The sequence below is a fragment of the Sapajus apella genome, unplaced genomic scaffold (genome assembly GCF_009761245.1).
Source record: "Sapajus apella isolate SASKATOON/1434 unplaced genomic scaffold, GSC_monkey_1.0 scaffold85, whole genome shotgun sequence".
Taxonomy (NCBI): domain Eukaryota; kingdom Metazoa; phylum Chordata; class Mammalia; order Primates; family Cebidae; genus Sapajus; species Sapajus apella.
Genome location: NW_022437025.1, coordinates 6,794,105 through 6,814,796, shown reverse-complemented (window position 1 = coordinate 6,814,796; position 20,692 = coordinate 6,794,105). Strand labels below are relative to the sequence as shown.

At 51.8% G+C, this 20,692-nt stretch overlaps 1 protein-coding gene across 3 annotated transcripts in view; it reads right to left on the bottom strand.

The window, feature by feature from the left end:
• The window catches only part of CRMP1 (collapsin response mediator protein 1), an 80,864-nt gene extending 60,706 nt beyond the window's left edge, over window positions 1-20,158 (bottom strand). The window contains exon 1 of one of the 3 annotated variants that reach the window (XM_032254159.1): window positions 19,667-20,158. In XM_032254159.1, the coding sequence (XP_032110050.1) occupies window positions 19,667-20,047 (381 nt within the window). In that variant the 5' untranslated portion in view covers window positions 20,048-20,158. Of the gene's footprint in view, window positions 1-15,372; window positions 15,754-17,302; window positions 17,482-19,666 lie in introns of those variants that run through there. The other 2 variants (XM_032254160.1, XM_032254161.1) reach the window with 2 other exon arrangements.
• Window positions 20,159-20,692: the final 534 nt, after the last annotated feature.

Sequence of the window (20,692 nt, the reverse complement as noted above, 5' to 3'; positions counted from 1 at the left end):
GAGGTCAAGAGATCGAGACCATCCTGGTCAACATAGTGAAACCCCGTCTCTACTAAAAATACAAAAAATTAGCTGGGCATGGTGGCGTGTGCCTGTAATCCCAGCTACTCAGGAGGCTGAGGCAGGAGAATTGCCCGAACCCAGGAGGCGGAGGTTGTAGTGAGCCAAGATCGCACCATTGCACTCCAGCCTGGGTAACAAGAGTGAAACTCCATCTCAAAAAAAAAAAAAAATGCAAAAATTAGGCATGGTGGCAGGCACCTGTAATCCCAGCTACTTGGGAGGCTGAGGCAGGAGAATTGCTCGAACCCAGGAGGCGGAGGTTGCAGTGAGCTGAGATTGCACCACTGTAGTCTAGCCTGGGCGACAGAGTGAGACTCCATATATATATATACATATATATACACACATGTATAATGTATAAACTTTGAAAAATAAAGCATCTCATTAAAAACTCAGCCAAAGTCTAACAGCTGAATTGATTAGCTAGGGCATGTCAGAGACGCCAGTTCATTCGGCGGTGACAGCAGTCCTTGTGTCAATGCTGCATAACAGCAAAATGTCCACACTCAGACAGAGGTGGGTTTGGATTCTGACCCCACTTATTATTTATGCGACTTACCAAGCCTCAGTTTCCTCATCTTTAAGATGGGTTGGCTCTGTGTCCTAGGTGTGTATTCAAAGTGCTTACTCAGCCCAGGCCTGGCAGGTGAACAGCTCATTGTTCATTCTCTGCCATTTTCATTCTCTGTAGAACACCACTCTACAAATCATTGTTTAAGGACTGGGTGTATGCAGCTTAAACGTAGATCTTGCCCTCAAGGGGCACTCAAGCCAGTGAGGGAGGCCAAGTCAACAGCCAGCCTTTACCATCAGCGTGGGAAGTACAGAGGGCCACAGAGCATGGAGGCAGCCTCGACACTAACCCTGCTAAGGGAAAAAGCGTTCCCTCTGAGCTTGGAGGATGAGTAGGAATTAGCCACACAGCAAAAGTGAAAGGGATCTTGAGAGAGGGAAGCACACAGTGTATTAGTCCATCCTCACAATGCCATACAGAAATGCCTGAGACTGGGTAATTTATAAAGAAAGGAAAAGAGGGTTAATTGGCTCATGGTTCTGTGAGCTGTACAGGAAGCATGATGCTGGCATCTGCTTGGCTTCTGGGGAGGCCTCAGGAAACTTACAATCACGGCAGAAGGCAAAGAGCGGGGAGCACATCACATGGCCAAGCAGGAAGAAGCGGGGAGGTGCCACACACTTTTAAATATCCAGATCTCCTGAGAACTCACTCACTATCACTGGAACAGCACTAAAGGGGGAAACCCGCCCCAACGATTCAATCACCTCCCTCCAGACCCCACCTCCAGCACTGGGCGCCACAATTCAACATGAGATTTGGGTGGGGACACAGAACCAGACCATATTCCGTGGGAAAAGACACAGAGGTCAGAAGCAACCTCACGTGCCTGGAGGTCTGTAAGTGGTCTCTTTTGGCTGCGGGTGACCTCGAAGTGGGGAATCTGGAAAGGAGTGCAGAAGCCAGATCCTGGGGACCCCAGTGCCATGTGTACAGAGGAGTTTGGGCTCTGTGGTAAAGGTCATGGAGGAGTTTTCATCGGGGAAGAACCAGAACATAGAAACGTTTCCAAGCTAAGACATCGCATGAGCACTGGGCAGAAGAAGAAGAGGAGGAGGAATCATCTTTGTCTTCTCCTCAAAGCTGGGACTCCTCAGTAAGAATACATGGCAGCCAAGTTTGCAACAGGTATCAAAGGCCTTAACACTTTCCATGTCCTTTGACCCAGAAATTTAGTGCTGGGAATTTGTCCTCCAGAAAATATCCAAAACAGAGTCAAAGAATGATACACAAAGATGTGATCCAGAATTAATTACAATGGTGTAACCATGCCAGTAATGAGGTATCATTCAGCTACTAAAATATTTCCCAGGAAGTTTTAACCACAAACAAAAGCGCTAGATAATAAAATGTGAGGAGAAAAAGCAAACTACAAAATTCTCTGTTAGGAATTCAAAAGGAAGTGGATCTGGAGGAATTGGCTTCCCCTACAGAGACTTTGGCGTCCACCCAGACCTAATCGCCAGTATAATGCACAGCCCTACCCCAATGCTTATGGCACCTCATGGTCATAGTTCATGTGGTCATCTCCCACTGAGCTCGACACCCCTTCATGGCCAGGGGAGTTCTATGTATTTCATCTCTATATCCTCAGGAACCAGCCAGGACGCTTACACAGTATTTAGCAGATGTTTGCTGGGCAGGAGGGAAAGAAGGAGGCAACAGACAAGAGGAAACGGAAGGAGGAGTAAGCAGAGAGAAAGTTTGAAAAGAGAGAGGGAGTGCAAGGGAGAGAAAAAAGAAGATCAGATAAAAGAAGGATAAAGAGGGAAGGAAAGATGGAAGGAAGAGCGAAGAAAGAAGAGAAGAGAGAAATAAACAAAGGGAGAAAAGCATAGATGGACACATAATAAATCTTTCTTTTCTGCTTTCAAAATTCATGAAAACCTAACCCTACTGGCTGGGAGCAGAGGCCTGCCAAGTGGAAGGCCTGCACACTGCAGATGATGCATGAAGGCATCCTTGCGAAGACTCCACCGAAAACCTACTGGGCTGCAGTCGTGTCTCCGCTGCCAAGTGTCTCATGAGTCAGAGGAGCAGCCAGGCAGGGGGAAGGGATTCTGCTCCAAACCTACTGTTATCTCCCACCCAGCCCCCCCAGGGAGGAGAGAGCTGACATTGGCAGGACGCTTTTGTTCTTTTCACAAACATTAAGCATTAGGTTGAGCTCTGCTTACAAAAACTAGCCTTTAAAGCTTCAGGCATTTTTATCCACAGGAAAATAAACAAACAGCAGTGAACGCCGTCAGCCTCAGCTCAGAGGGGAGGTTCTGGATGACAGTGGATTTTCTGCATCACTGTCTATTCCTGAGAGAGGCATTAAACCTCCCGGGTTCTATTATCCCTTCAGCATGGTGGGACTAAATCTGTCATCTCCTCCATGAAGGTGGCTGTCAGAAGGCATAGAAAATCTATTAAAGTCTGGATTTTAGAAAAAATTAAAAGATGGGATGCTATTCTTATCCAATCAACCTTTATCCAAAAATCACTAGTTTAGCAACCTTGGCTATCGGGAAAATAGCAGAGAACCAAAGCTGTTATTACAGAGGCAGAGAAAAGACAGGGACTATGTCATCAAGGAGGGGACATTGAGCTGAGTTCCAAAATATAAATAGGAATTCATCAAGCTGGAAAAATGGGGAGAGGATAAGGAAAGTACCTCAGCCAAATAAACAGTAGGTAGAGAGACACCATCTTCTGAAAGTTCCAGGTGCCATGGGTAGGTGAGGAACAGGTGTGGATTGGTGCTGTCTGCAGTCCTGAATTGACACTGGGCACAGCGACCGTGAGTTTTCTACAAACGCTGATGCTGAAGACCCTTCCACACTCTGCCACACCCAACCTTGTAGTTTCTGCTTTTCTTTCTCAGCTTCTAAAAAAGTCTTGTTTCAAAAATTCTTCTCTTAGCCTTGCAGAACCAAAATAATAATGACTTATGTTTCCCAGTGGACATAGCTGGCTTCAAGTACTTTTAGATGTTGGTATATGAAGACCTTACACTACTTCCAGTACTTTAATTCTCCCACCCCAGGAAGTTGCGGTGGGGGCAAGCAACTCCCGTGGCCCCTACACGCTCCATTAGAGCAGTCATTGGAATCTGGGGTCCATGAACAGGCGGGTGTCAACATAGGTTCTCAGAGGCCATGCAAATTCAGATGAGGTTGCCTGATTCCTCAGTGGGAAGGGCAGGAAAGCTCAGGGTAACTAAATGACCAGTCTCTTCTGGAAAGATGAAGAAACCTTTCTTTCCAAAGAGCAAGCAGGGAAATGAGCCTCAAAAAGATCAAGGAAGCCCATTTGTAGAAATGTACTTATCCAAGCACTGAATGCAGGGAGAACTGCTTTCTTTTAGAACAAAGGAAGTCTCAAGGTGGGTTTTGAAAGGCTTTAGTCCTTTAAAAACTACATACCCCTGATGTTGAAGCTGACATTTGCAACTCAAAAATTCAAGATGATTGGCAGGCATACCCCCTTGCCAACCCCCCTCCAAAAAATAAACTGACAGCATGACACCAGCCCTACTGGTCCTCAAAATGCCCTGGAATTACCCACTAAAAATTTCCATTGGGGCTTTTATCAAGATATTCAGTCACCAGATCTAGATTACAAGCCAGGAATTTATATTAATAACAAACATTCCCAGATAATTTCAACCCAGACCCTCTGTGGCACGTCTTTACCACCCGCCAATGTGGGTGCAGTGCAGCCCCCTGCCCCATTGACTGTGGGTGTGCTGCCCATGTGACTTGCTCTGGCTGGGAGTGCACCAGTCCACGCACAAGCTTTATGGGGCAGGTGAGTTCAGCTCTCTTTGACAGTCCACCCCCCGCCCTGAAAACCACAAAACCCAAGGAATGGCAGCCCCAGAATGAGAGGATATGACGGGCACGCTTGACCCCAACAAGAGACTGAAGACAAACTGAGATGAGATGAGCCCTGCTAAACATCTACCACCCACAAACCAATGCCATAAATAAATATTTGCTGCTGTAAGGCACAGAGTCTAGGGGGTTGTTATGCAGCATCATTGCATCAAGTCGAATTAATGCATCATAAACATTCTGTGCTGCGAGCCACAGGGATTGCTGCCTGAAAGGTTTTATTGCTCAAATGCGTCAGACTTCCACGACTTGGTACCTGCCTTGAATAACAGAGCAAGCTCCCCACTCTGGTCTCCTTGTAACAGCAAGTGCTGCCATCCCGTCCAGCTGCAGACTCATATTTATTCACAGAAACCATCCATTTGCCTTTGACTTTGCCTCTGGGTACAGCCTGTCAGCCAGTGGCCCTTTGCCACACTATCCAGGAATGCAACCCAGGAAGTGCCAACCGGTATGAGCCTGAATTAACACACATTCATTGCCCCTCTCATGGACAGGAGACAGGGTGGCTTTCCCTTCTTTATGAATGGGAAATACGTGTGGTGCCTATGGGCTGAGGCCCCTTTTTAATTTTTCCGAGCTTATGCCTGTTTCCATGACAACTGCAGTTATAAGAGCACACTTTCAGGTCCTGTCATACCAGGAGGCATTCAGGGAGCACTCCCTGTTGGACTGAATACCTGATTTTAAAACAGCATGCCTCTGTCGCAACCCCAAGAGTGGGCGGGGCCTGCAAGCTGCATGGGGAAAGATGATGCTAGCTGCACGTGTGATTGGCAACTTGACCCATTTCTCTGTTTTCTGGTCTGTGCTTCTTGCTTTCTAGAAAGAAATCTGAATAGAACTCCTTTGCCTTAAGAAGTGCACATTCCTTGAACTCTTATTAAGGATCAGTTCTGCATTACATGGGTTTTCATTTTTAATTCTTAAATCACCTTAAAAGTGGGAATAAGTATTACAAATGAGGAAACTCAGAAGTAATTTGCTCAAGGTCACACAGCCAAGAGATGGTACAGCTAGGATTTGACCCTAATTCCACCTGGTACCTATACAGAGACCACTCCACTGCCTCCTGGTGGGGAGACTGGTACAGTGTTCTCTTCAGTGTATCTACATAATGTGTTTGAGCCTCAGTTCCCCATCTGTAAAATGGGGACAGGCAGCGATAGACTGCACTTACCTGTTGAGTGTTTATCAAGTACGAACCCCATGCCTTGCACCTCATCTGCCCTCCTGACACGATTATTGTGAATGTGGTCAAAAGTGGTTAAGGCAGATTAAAGCGCTCTGAAAACTGCAAAAGGCTTTCTAGGGGAAAGACATTAAATGCAGAGACCTATCACTTAATAAACATTGACAATGCCTCCTGCAAGCCAGGTGCTTTCATATTTATCCGCATTGCATGCTCACTTAACACAGAGGTGATGTTTGAACATGGGTATGAAGGCTGGACTGCACTTAACGACATGGATGCAGAGGGCAGACTACCTAGGCTCTTATATGGCCCCACAATTCCAAACTCTGTAACATGGGTGAGCTCACCTCTCTATGCCTCTGTTTCCCATCAAATTCAGAGAAAATTTTGAAAGTGAAAAGAATTAACCCATGGATAGCAGTTTGCAGAGCGCCTGATTTTTTTTTCAATCCTTGCAACATGGGGTGACAGATCTCATTAAAATGCTCAGTTCCATATTTGGCTCCTCTCTAACCTGTCCCACCTCAAACCTACCTCTTTTTTAGATCTTGCTGCATCTACTCTGGAACTGCTCCAACACCTACCTGCTGACTTTCACCCCAACGCACCTGCCCCAGGTAAGCCCTCACCCTGTCTCCCTGCCACATATCTTGTCCCCTCCATATGACAGGCAGAGTGACCTTTCTGAAATGCAAATCCAACCATGCCTCGGCTCTCCTCAAAAATTCTTCACCAGCTTGTCCTCACCTGTAGGACAAGGCACACCTCCCAGGCTCTTCCTGGCCTGAGCTCTGCCCTCTCTCAGCCACGCCCCACCACACCTATCTAAGCGCACTACACTCACTCTGCCTCCCTAAACTGCACCTTCACACCCTGTGCCTTCATCTATGGCCTCCCTGCAGCATGGATCCCCAGCCACATCTGCTCATTGATTTCCAAATCCTCGGTCACGTGCAGCGTCTTGAACCCAGGACCACAAGGTCATATGGAGTTCCCACAACGCGAAGCTTGCATCCCTGGTCAGCGTTTGCTCATGACACTCATTTTCCAGCTCATTTTAATATATCTTATTTCCCCCATGAGACTGAAATCCTGGCACCAGAGACGGCAGCTTATTCCCACACAGCTTCTTAGCGGGGTGATCTTTGGCAAGATACTTAATCTCTGTTGGCTTCAGTTTCCTCATCTATAAATGGAACCCATCAAAATACCTACCTCACAAGATTACTTGTGATAATATGTAAAAGCACCCAATACACTGAACACTGGCCGACGGAGTCTAACATTCTATGCCAAATGCTCTAACATTCTATGCCAAACGCTCATGCAGCTGAGGAAGCAGGAAAACGCTTCGATTGCTTTTATCAGCTTCTCAGAGGAGCTGATGACCTTAGAAAGCCTTTAAGCCAGTTTAAGAGGTGCCCAATAATTAAAGTTGCATTTTGGATTCCTTTTTATTCTGCAAGTTCAGAAATAAAATATAGAAAAAAAAATGAGATGAAAGGAAAGGAAAATGAAAGAAAGTAAAGGAAGACCTAATACTGGGGAATCATGCTAGATGAGGAAGAACTGGAGTGGTTTTGGAAAAGAGAAGGTCCTAAGTAATGGAGAAACATCTTCCAGTGCGTCTAGGAATAGCAGTGTGGAAGAAGAAGCTTGGGAAGATTCTGAGAACTAGGGCACGAGGCAGAATCCCACTCTACATAAAGAAGAGCTTTAAAACAAGAGAGCTGTACAAGAGTAAAGCAGGCTGCCATGTAAAGTGGTGATCTCCCTGTCATTGGAAGTATGCAGGGAGAGCATATTGGGAATTACTGCACTGAGGGGAGAACGATGGAGGCAGAGGAGAAGCAATGGACAGACACTTTTTCCTTCCTCCTTAATTGTACAACAGAAAATTTTACATAATTTAAAAGGTTCCATTCAACTTTGAGGTTATAGAAATCAAACATTTGCTGAAATTTTATTAGACCTTAAGCCCTAAGGGTCTATGGATATGACAGGATTAAAAAAAATACAGCAACATAATTTGGGGGCAGGTACAAAATTTCCTCAAATAGCCACCTTTTTGCCCTATGCAATTCTGCATCAGATCCAATGAGTATTCCCATGGAATTGACTAAATTCCAACACCAGGTCATTATTCAGCCAAGGCCCTGGGGAGAGAAGAAGATGTACACTGTGATGATCCCGCTTCTGTCTAAAAAGTACGTGCTGCAAAAGCTTCCTATTTCATGGAACATGCAGTGAAGCTCATTACTAAACCAGATCTGCCCTCCCTCCATTGTCAAAGCACCACTTAAGAGGCCCCCATGCCTTCTTTTCTCTTTGAGCTCCGAAACTCCTCATGCCACCTTCATCTCCTTCTGCACAGTAACTACCTCCATGTTAAATCCATAGATAGGGCCCCGTTAAGGAAGACTAAATGCAGGTATGGCTGAAACCCCATTCAGCAAGGAAGTCCACAACCTTGGCCTCATTCACTCACTCACACAATAAGGCATCCCCACTGTGAATCCCTAGTATTCCTGAGGGACTGCTGAGGAGAATCAGACCATTTCCCAGGCTTCCAAGTATCCATGGTCAAGTGGAGCAGACGGACATAAGCAATAAGCCAAAGTTACTGAAATTGAAGTGCTCACCTTCCCCAGCCCAGGAGAAGGGATCATCATCTATAGAGAATGGACACAGCTGATACAAAGGCAGAAGGCCAGAGATGGTGTGCTAGGTCCAGGAGAATGCTCTAGATGCCTGGAGCACAGGCCCAGGGAAGGAGTGGGGAACAGCAACCTCATATGTCCACAGACATTGCTGTCTTTCTTTCAGCTGCTTGCTCTTATTTTGTAGACCAACTTTTCTATGAACCATCCAAGATCCCACTCCACTTCCCAAACTACCAACACCAATTGAGAGTTGTTTCTTCTCAGAGGAAACAACTATGATTTGGTCATTACAGCTCTCTAGGGCAATGAATGGTTCTCAGTCTTACTGTATTCAAGACATACTTTGAAATCATGTAAAATTTTGCAACATTCTTGAAGGATTTAAAGACCTAAAACAACACCAAGTAAGTCTACAACCATCACCATGACCTCCCACTACAGTGTGACTATGGCTGTGTCACAAGACTATAATAGCTCTGATTGCACTCTGTTATTCTTCAGCACCATGGCGCTGTCCACTGCCCTGACCATGTTCTTTTACATGCTCTCAGGGCGAAGTCCTCTGGTGTTTCCCTTCCATATCAAGAGCTGACTTTTACTTAAAGCAAATTAGACTCTATTCAACATCTCTCTGCTTGTGAATACTCAGGGCTCCACCTGAGAGATGCTATAGTAATTTATAGACTTAACTGTAGCAAACATAAATTTTAAATGCTGATCAAAATTAAGCAGCACACCTGCAGAGAATTTTTTCAGTACACCACTGTGCTCACAGCACATAGGCTGAGAACCACTGGTTGCTGAAATATCTTGGATTTTTCTGTCTTCTATCAATGCGTTTTGTACATGGTCCCCCAATATCTATCTCTGTCCCTTGCCTCTCACCCTCATTCCAATCTATTCCTAACTGCCCACTGACACAACTCAATTTGGAGCTTAATCCCAAATCCAATTCAACCTAAGAACCAATGCTGAGATTTTTCTTCCAAACCCAATCCCTGTGCTTCCTGATCACCTCATCATTAGCTTCCACAGGTGTGTATTGGCATCCTTTAGGTGTCAGAACTTTCACATTCAATCCTCACATCTCCTCCAGAAAGACTGACTTTGTGTTTCTCTCCCACTGATTTAGAGCTTGATTATGCAACTTGCTCTGGCAAACACACTATCAGCAGATGTGAAATATATGCTATATTTGAGTAGAAGTTGTTAAAGATATTTCAGGTTACTGCTCATCTCTTATGCTTTCCTTCTCCTTCAGCTTGGGTCTGAAAGTGAAGAGAGACACAAAGCAGACTCACTACCCACCAGTAAACAGGGGTAAAGTTTCAGCCAACCCCCAGCCCTCATGTAGAATGAGCAAAAAAGAAGTGTATATTGTTGAGACCTTGGGGCTGTGTGCTATGGGGCAAAGCTAATACACCATCCCACGGTAATAACAGCTAACCCACATTGTATTTACTATGTGCAGGCACTATTTTAAGCATCTTACATATATTAAGTCATTTAATTTTATGGGGAAAAAATCTTAGGAAATATTCTTATCATTCCTATTTCCAAACATAAATTTGTATAGAAAAAATGGATGCATAGAAAGAATAAGTGACTTGTCCCAATTACACAGCTAGTAAGTAAGACAGTCAGGATTCAAAGCCAGAGAGCCTGACTTCAGAATCCGCATTCCTACAAGCTGCTTTCATTATAACAGGCTCCTACCTCAAGAACTTCCGGGGCCTTCATATTAATCACAGAAGATCAGAGTGGCCTAGAACTTGGAAGTGAATTATCAAATCCAACTCTCCCTGTCAAAAGGAATCTGAGGCCCAGGGAGAGAAAGTGACTTGCTCAACAAAAAATAACTCATTCATATCTAAGACACACTTAGGACCCACGTGTTTTCTCCATCCCCTTGGGTGCATTCTGCCTGATTTCTAAAGCTTTATAGGATCCCCCCAAAGCCCCACCCCTTCACATGTATTTCCAATTCTGCATCCTCTGATTCAGCTCTGTGAAATATTCCACCCATCTTGCATGCCCTTCCCTTCCCTCCACCAATCCAGTTCCTCACCACCCCGCTGATGTCATCCTCCAAAGCCCAAGAAGCCACCTCTTGTTGCTTCTGTCAGCGCTGAGTCCTCTCTTCTCTGAATTCCTCTGACACCTGTGCCCTGTTCTGCAGTTTATCTTTTAGCCTTTCTTTCTTTTCTTTCCTTTTTGTACAGAGTCTTGTTCTGTCGCCCAGGCTGGAGTGCAGTGGTGTGATCTTGCCTCACTGCATCCTCTGCTTCCCAAGTTCAAGTGATTCTCCTGCCTCAGCTTCTCGAGTAGCTGAGATCACAGGTGTGTGCCACCATGCCCAGTTAATTTTTGTATTTTTAGTAGAGACAGGGTTTCACCACGTTGGCCATGCTGGTCTCAAACTCCTGATCTCAAGTGATCCGCCCACCTTGGCCTCCCAAAGTGCTGGGATTACAGGGGCCCTTTAGCCTTTCTTAAGTTGTTTCATATGCATGAAGCAACCATTCTGAATCTTCATTTCCTCAAAGACGTAGCCTGAGTTTTGAGAATGGAGCTATGACCTGTTAGACATTTGCGATGTGCCATACGCACTCATGTATGTTGTATTGTGTGTGCTCCATGTACTCAGTCTTGGCCATGTTCATTAGAAGAAATGGGCGTTCAGGGTTAAAGTGGCATAGTTATGTCACTTTGACTTTTATGTCCCCTCTGAGACATTTTTAAGAATTTGATTTAAACGAAATAATGTTTTGCTAAGAATGGTCCACTTCTCTGTCTCTGATCGTGACCCTGACATCATGGAGGGTGTTTGCTCCTCTGCCCTGGATGACAGATGCTGAGTCAGTATTGGCTGACTAATCATGGCCACTCGGGTGTCCTATCACTGGCACATTCGTTCTGTCCTTCCTTGTTCCTCAGTCCTGCTATTTGACTTCCATCTGATTTCACCATACGCATGACAAATCACCGTAGACACCTCAAATTCTTTGTGTAAAAAGGCAGGGAACAAATTGGGTATCTACAGATAGGCTCAATGTCACCTTTGGGAAAAAGCATAACAGGCCTCACACATTCTTTGCGTACGTGCACATTAGAGTCAGCAATTCAGCCTGAGGTGATTTGTACTTGAGCTTCCTTCCTTGATCATCTTCACTGATCAAACACACACACCCAAAGACACACAAACATGTTCACACACCAAAGACATAGACTTAAATTTACATACAGACATGCACTGACACACACACGACTACACACACACAGTGATTTTCCTAGCACACAGACCAGCCCATCTATCCTCCCTGCTCGAATGTAAGCTCTCCTTCCCCTCCACTGGCAAACGAAAGAACCTTTACAAGCCCCTGAATCTCTCTGAGCCTCAGTTTACTCTTTGGGGAAGGGGGGTGATCTACCTAGGCTGCCTTTCTGACAGTACCATGCATGGAACTAAGTGAGAGATAACGGCAGTTGTGCTGAATGCTTGGACTAGAGCAAAAACACATGTGATTGGTACTCACAAAGCTTTATTTTTAATAATACTCTGTGACCATCATAGTGGACACACTTTACTCCTCTCACAACTGAGCAGGGGTCCCCCTTCGGTGGCTGTATTCAAAGCCATCAGCTTCTGCAGGCCAGGAAGCCATGTGCCTTTGTTTGCTCAGAGCCACACCCAGGATGCTCTACTCACTGCAGTGGGCACAAGAAGCCTCTTCAGCTACGTTAATCCCCAAATGTGCCATTCATTTAAAAAAAAAAAAAAAGCCATGCATGAAAGGGAGCTTTATAAATATTTCAAACAGTCCCTGGGGGCAGGAGCTAAGTGTTTCTGCTTTTTTGCTCTTCCATCTTTAAACAGATACTATACTATCTCAGAAAAAGGCTGAGATGGAAAACAGAGGCAGACACCACCATGATTCCCAACATGAGCAGAACGTTTTCCTAAATCAGCCTCCTTGCCTCTGCCCATGCTGCGCCCCCTGCCTGCGATGCCCCTTCACCTCCCCCACTCTAGTTTCCGCCTCTCCAGTGTCTGAACTCACTGGCAAAGCTATACCCTTATCCGCACTGTGCAGATGAGACAGCTGAGGCTCAGAGGGGCACAGGATGACCCAGGAACAAGCAGGTGGGGAGCTGGGGATGAAGCTGAGAGCTATGCTCACTATCCCAGCACTTCTTTTTATGAACCACACTTCTTTCCAAGCTCCCAGGTCTCTCCACAGGCCACACACCATGGAAACATGTCAGAAACATCTCAGCCGCCTTCATGATCTGATCTAACTGTGCAGAGGTTGCCCTTGAAAGGAGAGGGTAGGCTCTCTCAATGTCGTCTTTCCTTCAGTTTCTCCAGCATGCCAACTCCTTTGCCTCTGGGGCCCCACGGGCCCCACGAAGAACTATGTCCTCCTCTTGTCCCCTCTGCTTCCCCTAGAACCAGGCTGAGTGTCCCTGCTGGGGTCTCCTCCACCCCTCTGTATGACACTCTTAACAATTCACTACCATTTCAGGCTGAAATGTCAGCCTTGGCTAAGCTCTGGAAGGGCCAGGGGCAAACCCATTCATCTCCTTCCCACTCTCCCTGGCACCCAGCACAGTTCTTGGCACAGCGGTCATTTGACAAGTAATGCAAACCCATTAACAGCCAATGGGTTTGCATTAACTTGTCAAATGACTGCTATGGAACAGGTTAAGGTGCAGCCACTTAGAAAGCCACAGTGCTCACCCGTTTGTTTCACGGCATTTAAGGCAGGGACCTGGTTCCTGTCACAACACAGAAAACAGTCCTCAGGAAGACGAAAGGCCCACACAAGTTGATCCTCTCTGATTTGTTGAAGGTTTTGATTTGTTTAAAACCACAAACCCTTCTGGCTGATGTGGGCCAAATGAACATAAATGGTCCTCATCAAGGTCTTCTTTCCTGGGAACTAAGCATAATTTTCAGCCTCTCTCCTTCCCATGCTCGTCGAAACCACCTTTAAGAGGCCGCTGGAACCAACCGTTTGATTTCTCTTTACACACAAGTTGACTGTTTCACATGAAGAACTAAAGCAGCAAATCCTGTCAGCAGATCTGAAGCCCTTATCGTGGCCTAGCACACACTAAACGCTTTGGCAGGGTCACCTAGGATGTTCAAGAGCCCTGTGAAAGGGCCCACATTGTACAGCAGAGCACTGAGGTTCAAAGAGGCATCAGACACCCAGCTCCATCGGCTGCAGAAGCCTAAGCATCTCCACTCCAGAGGGTGACAGCCTGCAGGCTCTGGGGACCACTTCAGCTTAGCAGGCTGGGACTGTACAATTTCGGGGGTGGCATCCCACAGACCTGCCTTCGGACCATCCTATTAAGTTTCCTCCTTGGAGACCAGGGTCCTGAGAGCAGCAGAGACCTGCTGTGGGCACACAGCCTCAAACCCAGAGCTCCCGGCTCCTGAGTCACTGCATCACCCCTACCCCCATCACCTGCCTCAGTTCCCTTGGGAGGCAGGGTTAGAGGGTCCCAAGGCAGGGACTTGCTCAAATCTCCCTTGCCTTCTTCTCACATTGCCCAGGAGGAAATAACCATATGTCTTCTAGTGATTCTTGGCCAACTACAGTGTTTACGAATAGGCCACTTACACCTCTGCATCTCAGAGGGCAGAGCTCAGGGATGAGAAGAGGTGGTACACACCCTCTGGATGGGAGCTTGGCAGAGGCCTGCTGGCAAGAGCTAAGGCTGGACCTAGGAGGGATGTTTTAACTCAAGACTCAGCCCAGAGTTGGAGTGGATGCAGGACAGTGCAGTGCAGGGGAGGCGGGAGGGGGGAGGTTAGTTTCTCTCCTGACCTTCCTCTAACGGAGGCCCTCAGCCCATGCTCCAGCCTCAGGGTGCTTTACGTGGGCAATGCCTTCCGCAAAGACTTGCTGCCAGGATTCAAAGAAACAGGTTGCCACATACAGGGCAGACCACTGGTAGGTGATGGAAGTGTCAGTCCTCCGCCTACCCCAGGCTGCCCTCTGGCAAGTGTCCTGCGACTGTGCAGGAGCCTGAATTTTGCATAAATGAGTAGGCTGGGTCTCCAGTCTTCAAACCTCAGGAGTCACTCCCGAGGATTCCACCATGCCCAGAATCCCGCCTCCTGGCACCGGGAAGCTTCTGCAAACATGGGCACCTGTGGTCCACATCCCTCAGGAACGGTCGGGCTCCAAGCTGATACCAGGCAGGAACCCGGGCGGAGGCCCAGCTCCTGACCGCTGCGCCCTCCGCTCCCCACCCCAAGACAAAGCGTAAAGACGGGGGTTCCTTTGTTTCCGGCCACACCCAGGGACGCAGCGCGGCTACTCAGCCTCCACCACCATCCCCACCCTCTCGTGGCCCAGGGTCGGCAGCGTTAACCCTTCCCGGGCCGCACCCGCCAGCGTCGCCCCATTAGGTTATTTTTAGCTGTGGGGTGGGGTGGGCCGAGCTTCCATCATGGCGCTGTCCCTAGGTCTGGACTTCCACTCCATCAGTAAGGGCGGGGAGCGGGGAGCGCTGGTTGATCTTTTTCCCTTCTCTGGCGGGGGAGGTACCCGGCTTCGGGCTGCACTGGCCGGACGATGCGGGGGCCCAGCGAGGGAGGCTCAGCTGCCCTCCCCACCCCCGCGCGAGGCCTGCGGGGAGGGGGTTCGGACCCCCGCCCCTCCCTCTTTTGTTCGGCTCCGCATCCTCCCTGTCCACGCCATCCTCTGGCACATCCCGTGGGGGGAGGGGGCGGCAAGCCCGCGGGGAGAGGGACTCCAGGCTCCAGCCCCGCCCCGCCGTGCGGGGCTCCCCCACCCCCATTGTCCCCAAAGACTAGGGGAGGGGGCTGAAATGCCGAGACCGGCCCCGCCCCACCCGCGGCGACGCAGGAGGCCTCCGGGGCCGCCCCCGCCGGCCCCCAGCAGATCTGGACCCTGCTGACGCCCACCCCCGGCCCACAAAGGCCGGCGCGGGGCGGCCGGGGCGGGGGCCGCTTACCGTGATGTGCGGGATGCTCTTCTTGCCCTGGTACGACATGGCCCCCTCTGGCGCCCTAGGCCCGGCCGCTGACCTGCGGGGCTGTCTGGCTCGGTCCGGCGCTCGCGGCCCCGCTCCCCGCGGGCGCGCTGACAAAGGCCCGGGAGGGACGGAGAGAGGGACGGAGGCTCGGCGCCCGCGGCTGCCAACGCGCGGCTGCCCCGGCTGCTCGGCCCGCCCGCCGCTCCGGCTGCCAGCACCGCCCGGCTCGGCGAGGAGGGCGGGAGGAGGAGGGAGAGGCGAGGGCGGGAGGAGGGGGCTGCAGACAGACAGCTCCTCCCGGCGGCGCGGAGCGGAGCCCGATTCGCCCCTCTCGGCTCGAACCAGGAAGCGCTTCCCTTCCGATCCCCCACTCCGCCCCCGCCCCCCACCCGCCCAGCCCCACCGACCCCCGCCCCGCGCACACGCCCTCCGCGGGCCCAGGCCTCGCTCTCGCGATCCGGAGAGTCTGGTTTTCAGGGCTCCTTTAAAAGGAAAAGACGGTTTCCGGAGGCGCGGTCAGGGCCCGCGGGCGGCGCCACAGGTGTGCGGCCGCGCATCTGGAAGCCCCCCCAGAACATCTGCCGGGGCGTGGTGGGGGGGAATGTGGGCCGGGGGCCCGAGCTGCTAGGAACGTTCTAGGCCCTCCAGGATCGCGCCCAGTGACCGCTGCCCTCCTGCCTCTCCTTCCATAGCTTCAGTTTGTCCTTACAGAGTGCCTCTCCCTGAATGCACCAAGCGCTTTTTCCATCCAGAAGCCTTTATTCACGCCGTACCCTCTCCTTGAATAGTCTACCCCAGACAAAAGGCTGCCCACTCCCCTAGACCCATCACCAATGCCTTCCCCACCACGAACTGTCTCCCTGCCACCCACTCCACCCTAGCATTGAACCAGCCCTCCCTGGGGGCCTCTAAGGAGGAGTCTTCCTGACTGGCAGAGGGAATGGTAGGGACAGGAGGGTGCAGCCTTAATTAATGCTGACCTGTTCTACTCTGATAGCAGCTCCCTTTCCACACAGCAGCCTGGCACTGGCGCCACCAGGTCACCCGACAGAATTGCCTCCAAGACAGCAGGTGCTTGGAGGGCTGGGCCACTGGCACCAAGGTCTCCACAGCCCTGGGGACAAGCTGGGAGTCAGGGGGAGGACTAGGGTGCTCTTGCCTCTCGGCAGGGTGGACACCAGCCCCAGAGTCCATGATCCAGATGTTGCTTCAGAGGGAGGTGGGCAGGAAGCCAAGTCACAGCTTGACAAGGTTCATTACAGTAGAGGGGAAAAGACAGAAGATGGAGGAAAAGGGGAAGCCCCAGCAAGCTCCCACAGCACTGAACAGTGCCCCAAGTAACCAGGCAAATAAAACACCAACCTTATCCACCACTTCGCTGTTCATTTTCTCCATGCGAAATCCAACCCCACAGGTCCTACGAAATGACTCATCTTTTCCGCTTTCAAGTTGCCATCCAGAGTGAGGGTGGCCTAGGCTTGGTACAGCCCCCCAGCACCCTGGTTGGGACCTGGAGTCCTGACCCACACCACCCCAGAGGCCAGGCCCCTAATCCAGGCGGGTAGGCCAGAGACGCCTCGGCCTTAAAATAGAGGTTAGGTTTTAGCTTCACAGAAAAGCCATTCCAGGAACACCAGGCATAATTTTCCCATTTTACAGACAGGAAATTGAGGCTTACAGGGTACAATGATGTACTCCAGGTGCATATTAGCTGCAGCAGAGCAGCATGGAGAAGCCAGGTTCCTCCACACTGTTTACAACTCATTTCTCTCCACATATTCATGCATCCATGGCTCTCAGCCCGGCCTAAAATCCTTGTCAATGACCGGAAATTGCAGGTGGGTACACTGTCCCTCCCCAATTCCTACGTTCCCTTCCATGGAGTTATTAAGTCCTAGGTTCCACGTACCAGGGCGTTCCCTGGGGTCAATCTGGAGATCTGAGCAGAAAAGCCCCAGAGCAAGGGACAAGACCACGTGCGTATCAGGGGGAGGGGCATCCGCCTGCCACTGGCCAAACAGATCGCTGCTCCCAAGCAGATTTCGCGGGTACAAAGCACCGCAGCCGCTCAGCCTCTGGCAGCTGCAATCGTTGCGCCTGCGCCGCAGAAAACCTTCCTGCAGCTCAGGGAGAAGCCTTGCGGGCGGGGGAAGGGCCGGGACACCCGTTGCAAAGCACTGGAGCGGTGAGGCCCGCCCCGGAACCCGAGCCCGCTGTAACCCAAGCTCCACCGCCGTTCTGCTCGCAGAAAGTAAAACCCTCCTTCCGTGGAGATCGCGAGCCCCTGAGCTCAATAGTCGCGAAGCTCGAGTGCTTTCGGAGCCCTGGGCGCGCCAGAGGCGCAGCCTTTTGTCCGGCCCCTGAGAAGCCACGGAGAAAGGCAGAGGGGGCCACAGGGAGAAGAGGAAGGTGTAGGGGAGAGGAACGGGAAAGGTGAAGCGACCAGCGTCCCCAAGCTTTAAGGCGCAGCTGCGGGGCCGGCCCAGGCTGCGTCCCGGGGCGATGCTGGCGTTGGTGACATTAACCACAGCTCCAAAATAACTCGCCTCGGGACAGCTACGGGCCGTGCACAAAGCACCCTTGCCTCCCTGGTACTCCACCACGCCTTGAGGAAGGTCGGGAGAAGACGGCCACCCCCATCTGATAGATGGAGAAGCTGAGGCTCAAGAGAGCAAAGCGCCTTGGCTGGAAACCCGGGTTCCCTGGTGCTGGTCCGGCTTCTCGGCCGGCGGCCCAGAAGCCTCCCCATAGGGCTCTAGAGTGTGGATTGGATCCCAAGAGAGGTCGGACCACCAGGGAAGGCAGTGGAGAGGAGGAGATAAAGAAGGGGTGGGGAAGAGGAGGCTGGACTCTCGCACCATCTCTCTTTCTGACCACCCCACCACCCTTGCTGTTGGACCTCTCTCTCGGGGAGGCGCTGGCTTCAGGACCACGGCGAGCTCCGGAGCTACAGAGAGCCCGCCTTCGAAGGGATGGGGTCCGAGGAGGCCCACCACGGCGTCTACTAGCCCCCTGCTCCTCCTATTCCTCCAGGAAGCCCTCTCAGATATCTGCCCCGATAAGCTCTGCCTCCCATCAGGTTCACTTTCGGTCACTCACAGCATTTAAGAAGGGAAGATTTAATTAAAATGATGATAGTAGTAAATATTGAATAAATAAATAAATATTGAATGCTCATTACCTACCGGCATTAACTGATTTAATTCTCAGAATGAATCCGTCGCTCACCCTAGCCTGGGAACTTCTGGAGGATGGGGCCAGGCTGCTGAGCCGGGGACCTAGTGCCTACCCTGAGCCCGGTACCTAGCAGTGCTCAAGCATCCAGTTCTGGGCCAAGCCGAAAGCTCCCCAGTCCTCGGGTGCTCCAACTGCCGTTTTTCCGGCACCTGATCCTGGCTCTTGTCGGTCCATCCAAAGGCTATGCCATCCATCCACCCTTCTTCCCCCAGTTCCCTGGTGACTCCCAGCTCAAGGGAGAATACCCACAGGGCCCAAGCTCCAGCGTTCCTTCTCCCTGATCCTCCCGGCCCCATGCTCAGGTCTGGAAGGCTAGAAACCCCGATTCAAAATCCCAGCTCTACCTCCACCTTGCTCTGTGAAGCAGGCACGCTGGTGTGTGCTGTGGAGCTCAGGAGTGCCCCTTGAATATGTTTGCGCTTGCGGGCAGGGGCTTACAGCTCCAACTGCCCGACGACCTAAATCCTTCACCAAATCCTTCCCACCAGCACGCATGAGGGGAGCGCTCAGGATAAAGCTCCTTCCAGTTTGAGGCTGTGTGGCCGCAGGCAACTCGCGGAGCCTCACCCGGAGTCCAGCACACAGTAGGTGCTCTATAATTACTACCGAGTGAGTGGATGGATGAATGGACCAACGCGGAACGGAGCTCCAGTTCTTTTCACAAAACAGAATGAGGAGCCTGGTTTAGATTCATCCCAGAGGTTCCCTGGCGTTTTAAGCGACCATGAGGTGGCTTTAGCCAACTTACTTCCCCTCTCAGAACCTTGCTGTCCCTTTCTGCAGAAGAGGAGCCGGGACTGGACCCAGGAGATCCCTTCGGAGTCTCACGGACCACGCCGGCCAGCCCTGACCGAGACGCACCAGCTCTGGGAACCTCTCTCATGATGAGGTGGGGGAGGGGCCGCCCCATGGTTCTCCCCGGCCTGCCGGCCGCTGCCCCAACACCCAGGACCCAGGCACTGCCCTCGGGCGGCCCACGTCAGGGTACTCCCGGGCCCCGCCCCCCTCGTCCGGCCCGCGCGCTCCCCGAGGGTACCTGGCCATTGTCCCGGCCGAGGGGCAGGTCGCGGGGCGCTGGGCAGCGGATGCGCAGCGCCGGGGGCCGCTCGTCGCGCTCTCCTGGCGAGCTGACCGCGGAGCCCGAGGGCTCGCTCACGTCGCTGGCCGTGTCCTCGCTGCCGCCCGGCCCCGGCAGTCCGACCGCGTCGGGCCGGCCAGCGCTGCGCGGTGTGCGCGCCGAGCCGCGACGGCCCACGCTGTAGGCGTCGAAGTCGATGGTCTTGTTCTCGTAGGCGCCCTCCACCGCGGCGAACATGCCGCCGTACTTCTGGCGCGGGGTCTGCGCCGCGCTGCCCGGCCGCGCCAGGTACACGGGCAGGTCGTCCTCCGTATTCCACACGCGCCGCCGGTCCGCCATACCCGTCCAAGGCCGGCCACCCGCCGCGCTCCCGCCCGCCCGCCCGCGGCCCTGGCCACCGCCGTGCGCCGCGCTCCGCGCCTTGGTGCGGGCCCGCGGCGGCCCCGGCGCGACTGCGGCCCGGGGAGGGGAGAGGCGGGGCGGGGCGCACGCCGGGGCGGGGCCGGGGCGGGGCCTCCGGGCGGCTGCGGGCTAACGGCGCGGCCGGCTACAAAGGACCGGGAGGCGGGGACCGCGGCTGGGGCGGGGAGGGATGGTGACGCGCCGGAGCCGCAGCGCGGAGGGCGGGCCGCAGCACCGCAGTGCCCTCGCCGCACCCCCACTCCCCTCCCCCAGGCGGAGCGCAGGGCGCGAGGAGAGCGCGGGCCGGGAGCCCAGTGAGTACACCCGCACGCCCACACGCTCCGGAGGTCCACGCGGGTTCATACCTGCACGCCAATTACACCAAACACGAGAGATACACAGACATGCTGACACGCACACGAGAGTCAATTACACACGTTCTCCCGAGATATACAGGGGCTGGCTCATGCACATCATACTCAATGTTGTACATACATACACACACATATGCTTGTGCACATTCTGAGTTCATTACACACACACCAGAAAATCTCATTGTCTCACAACCCCACTCATGCACAG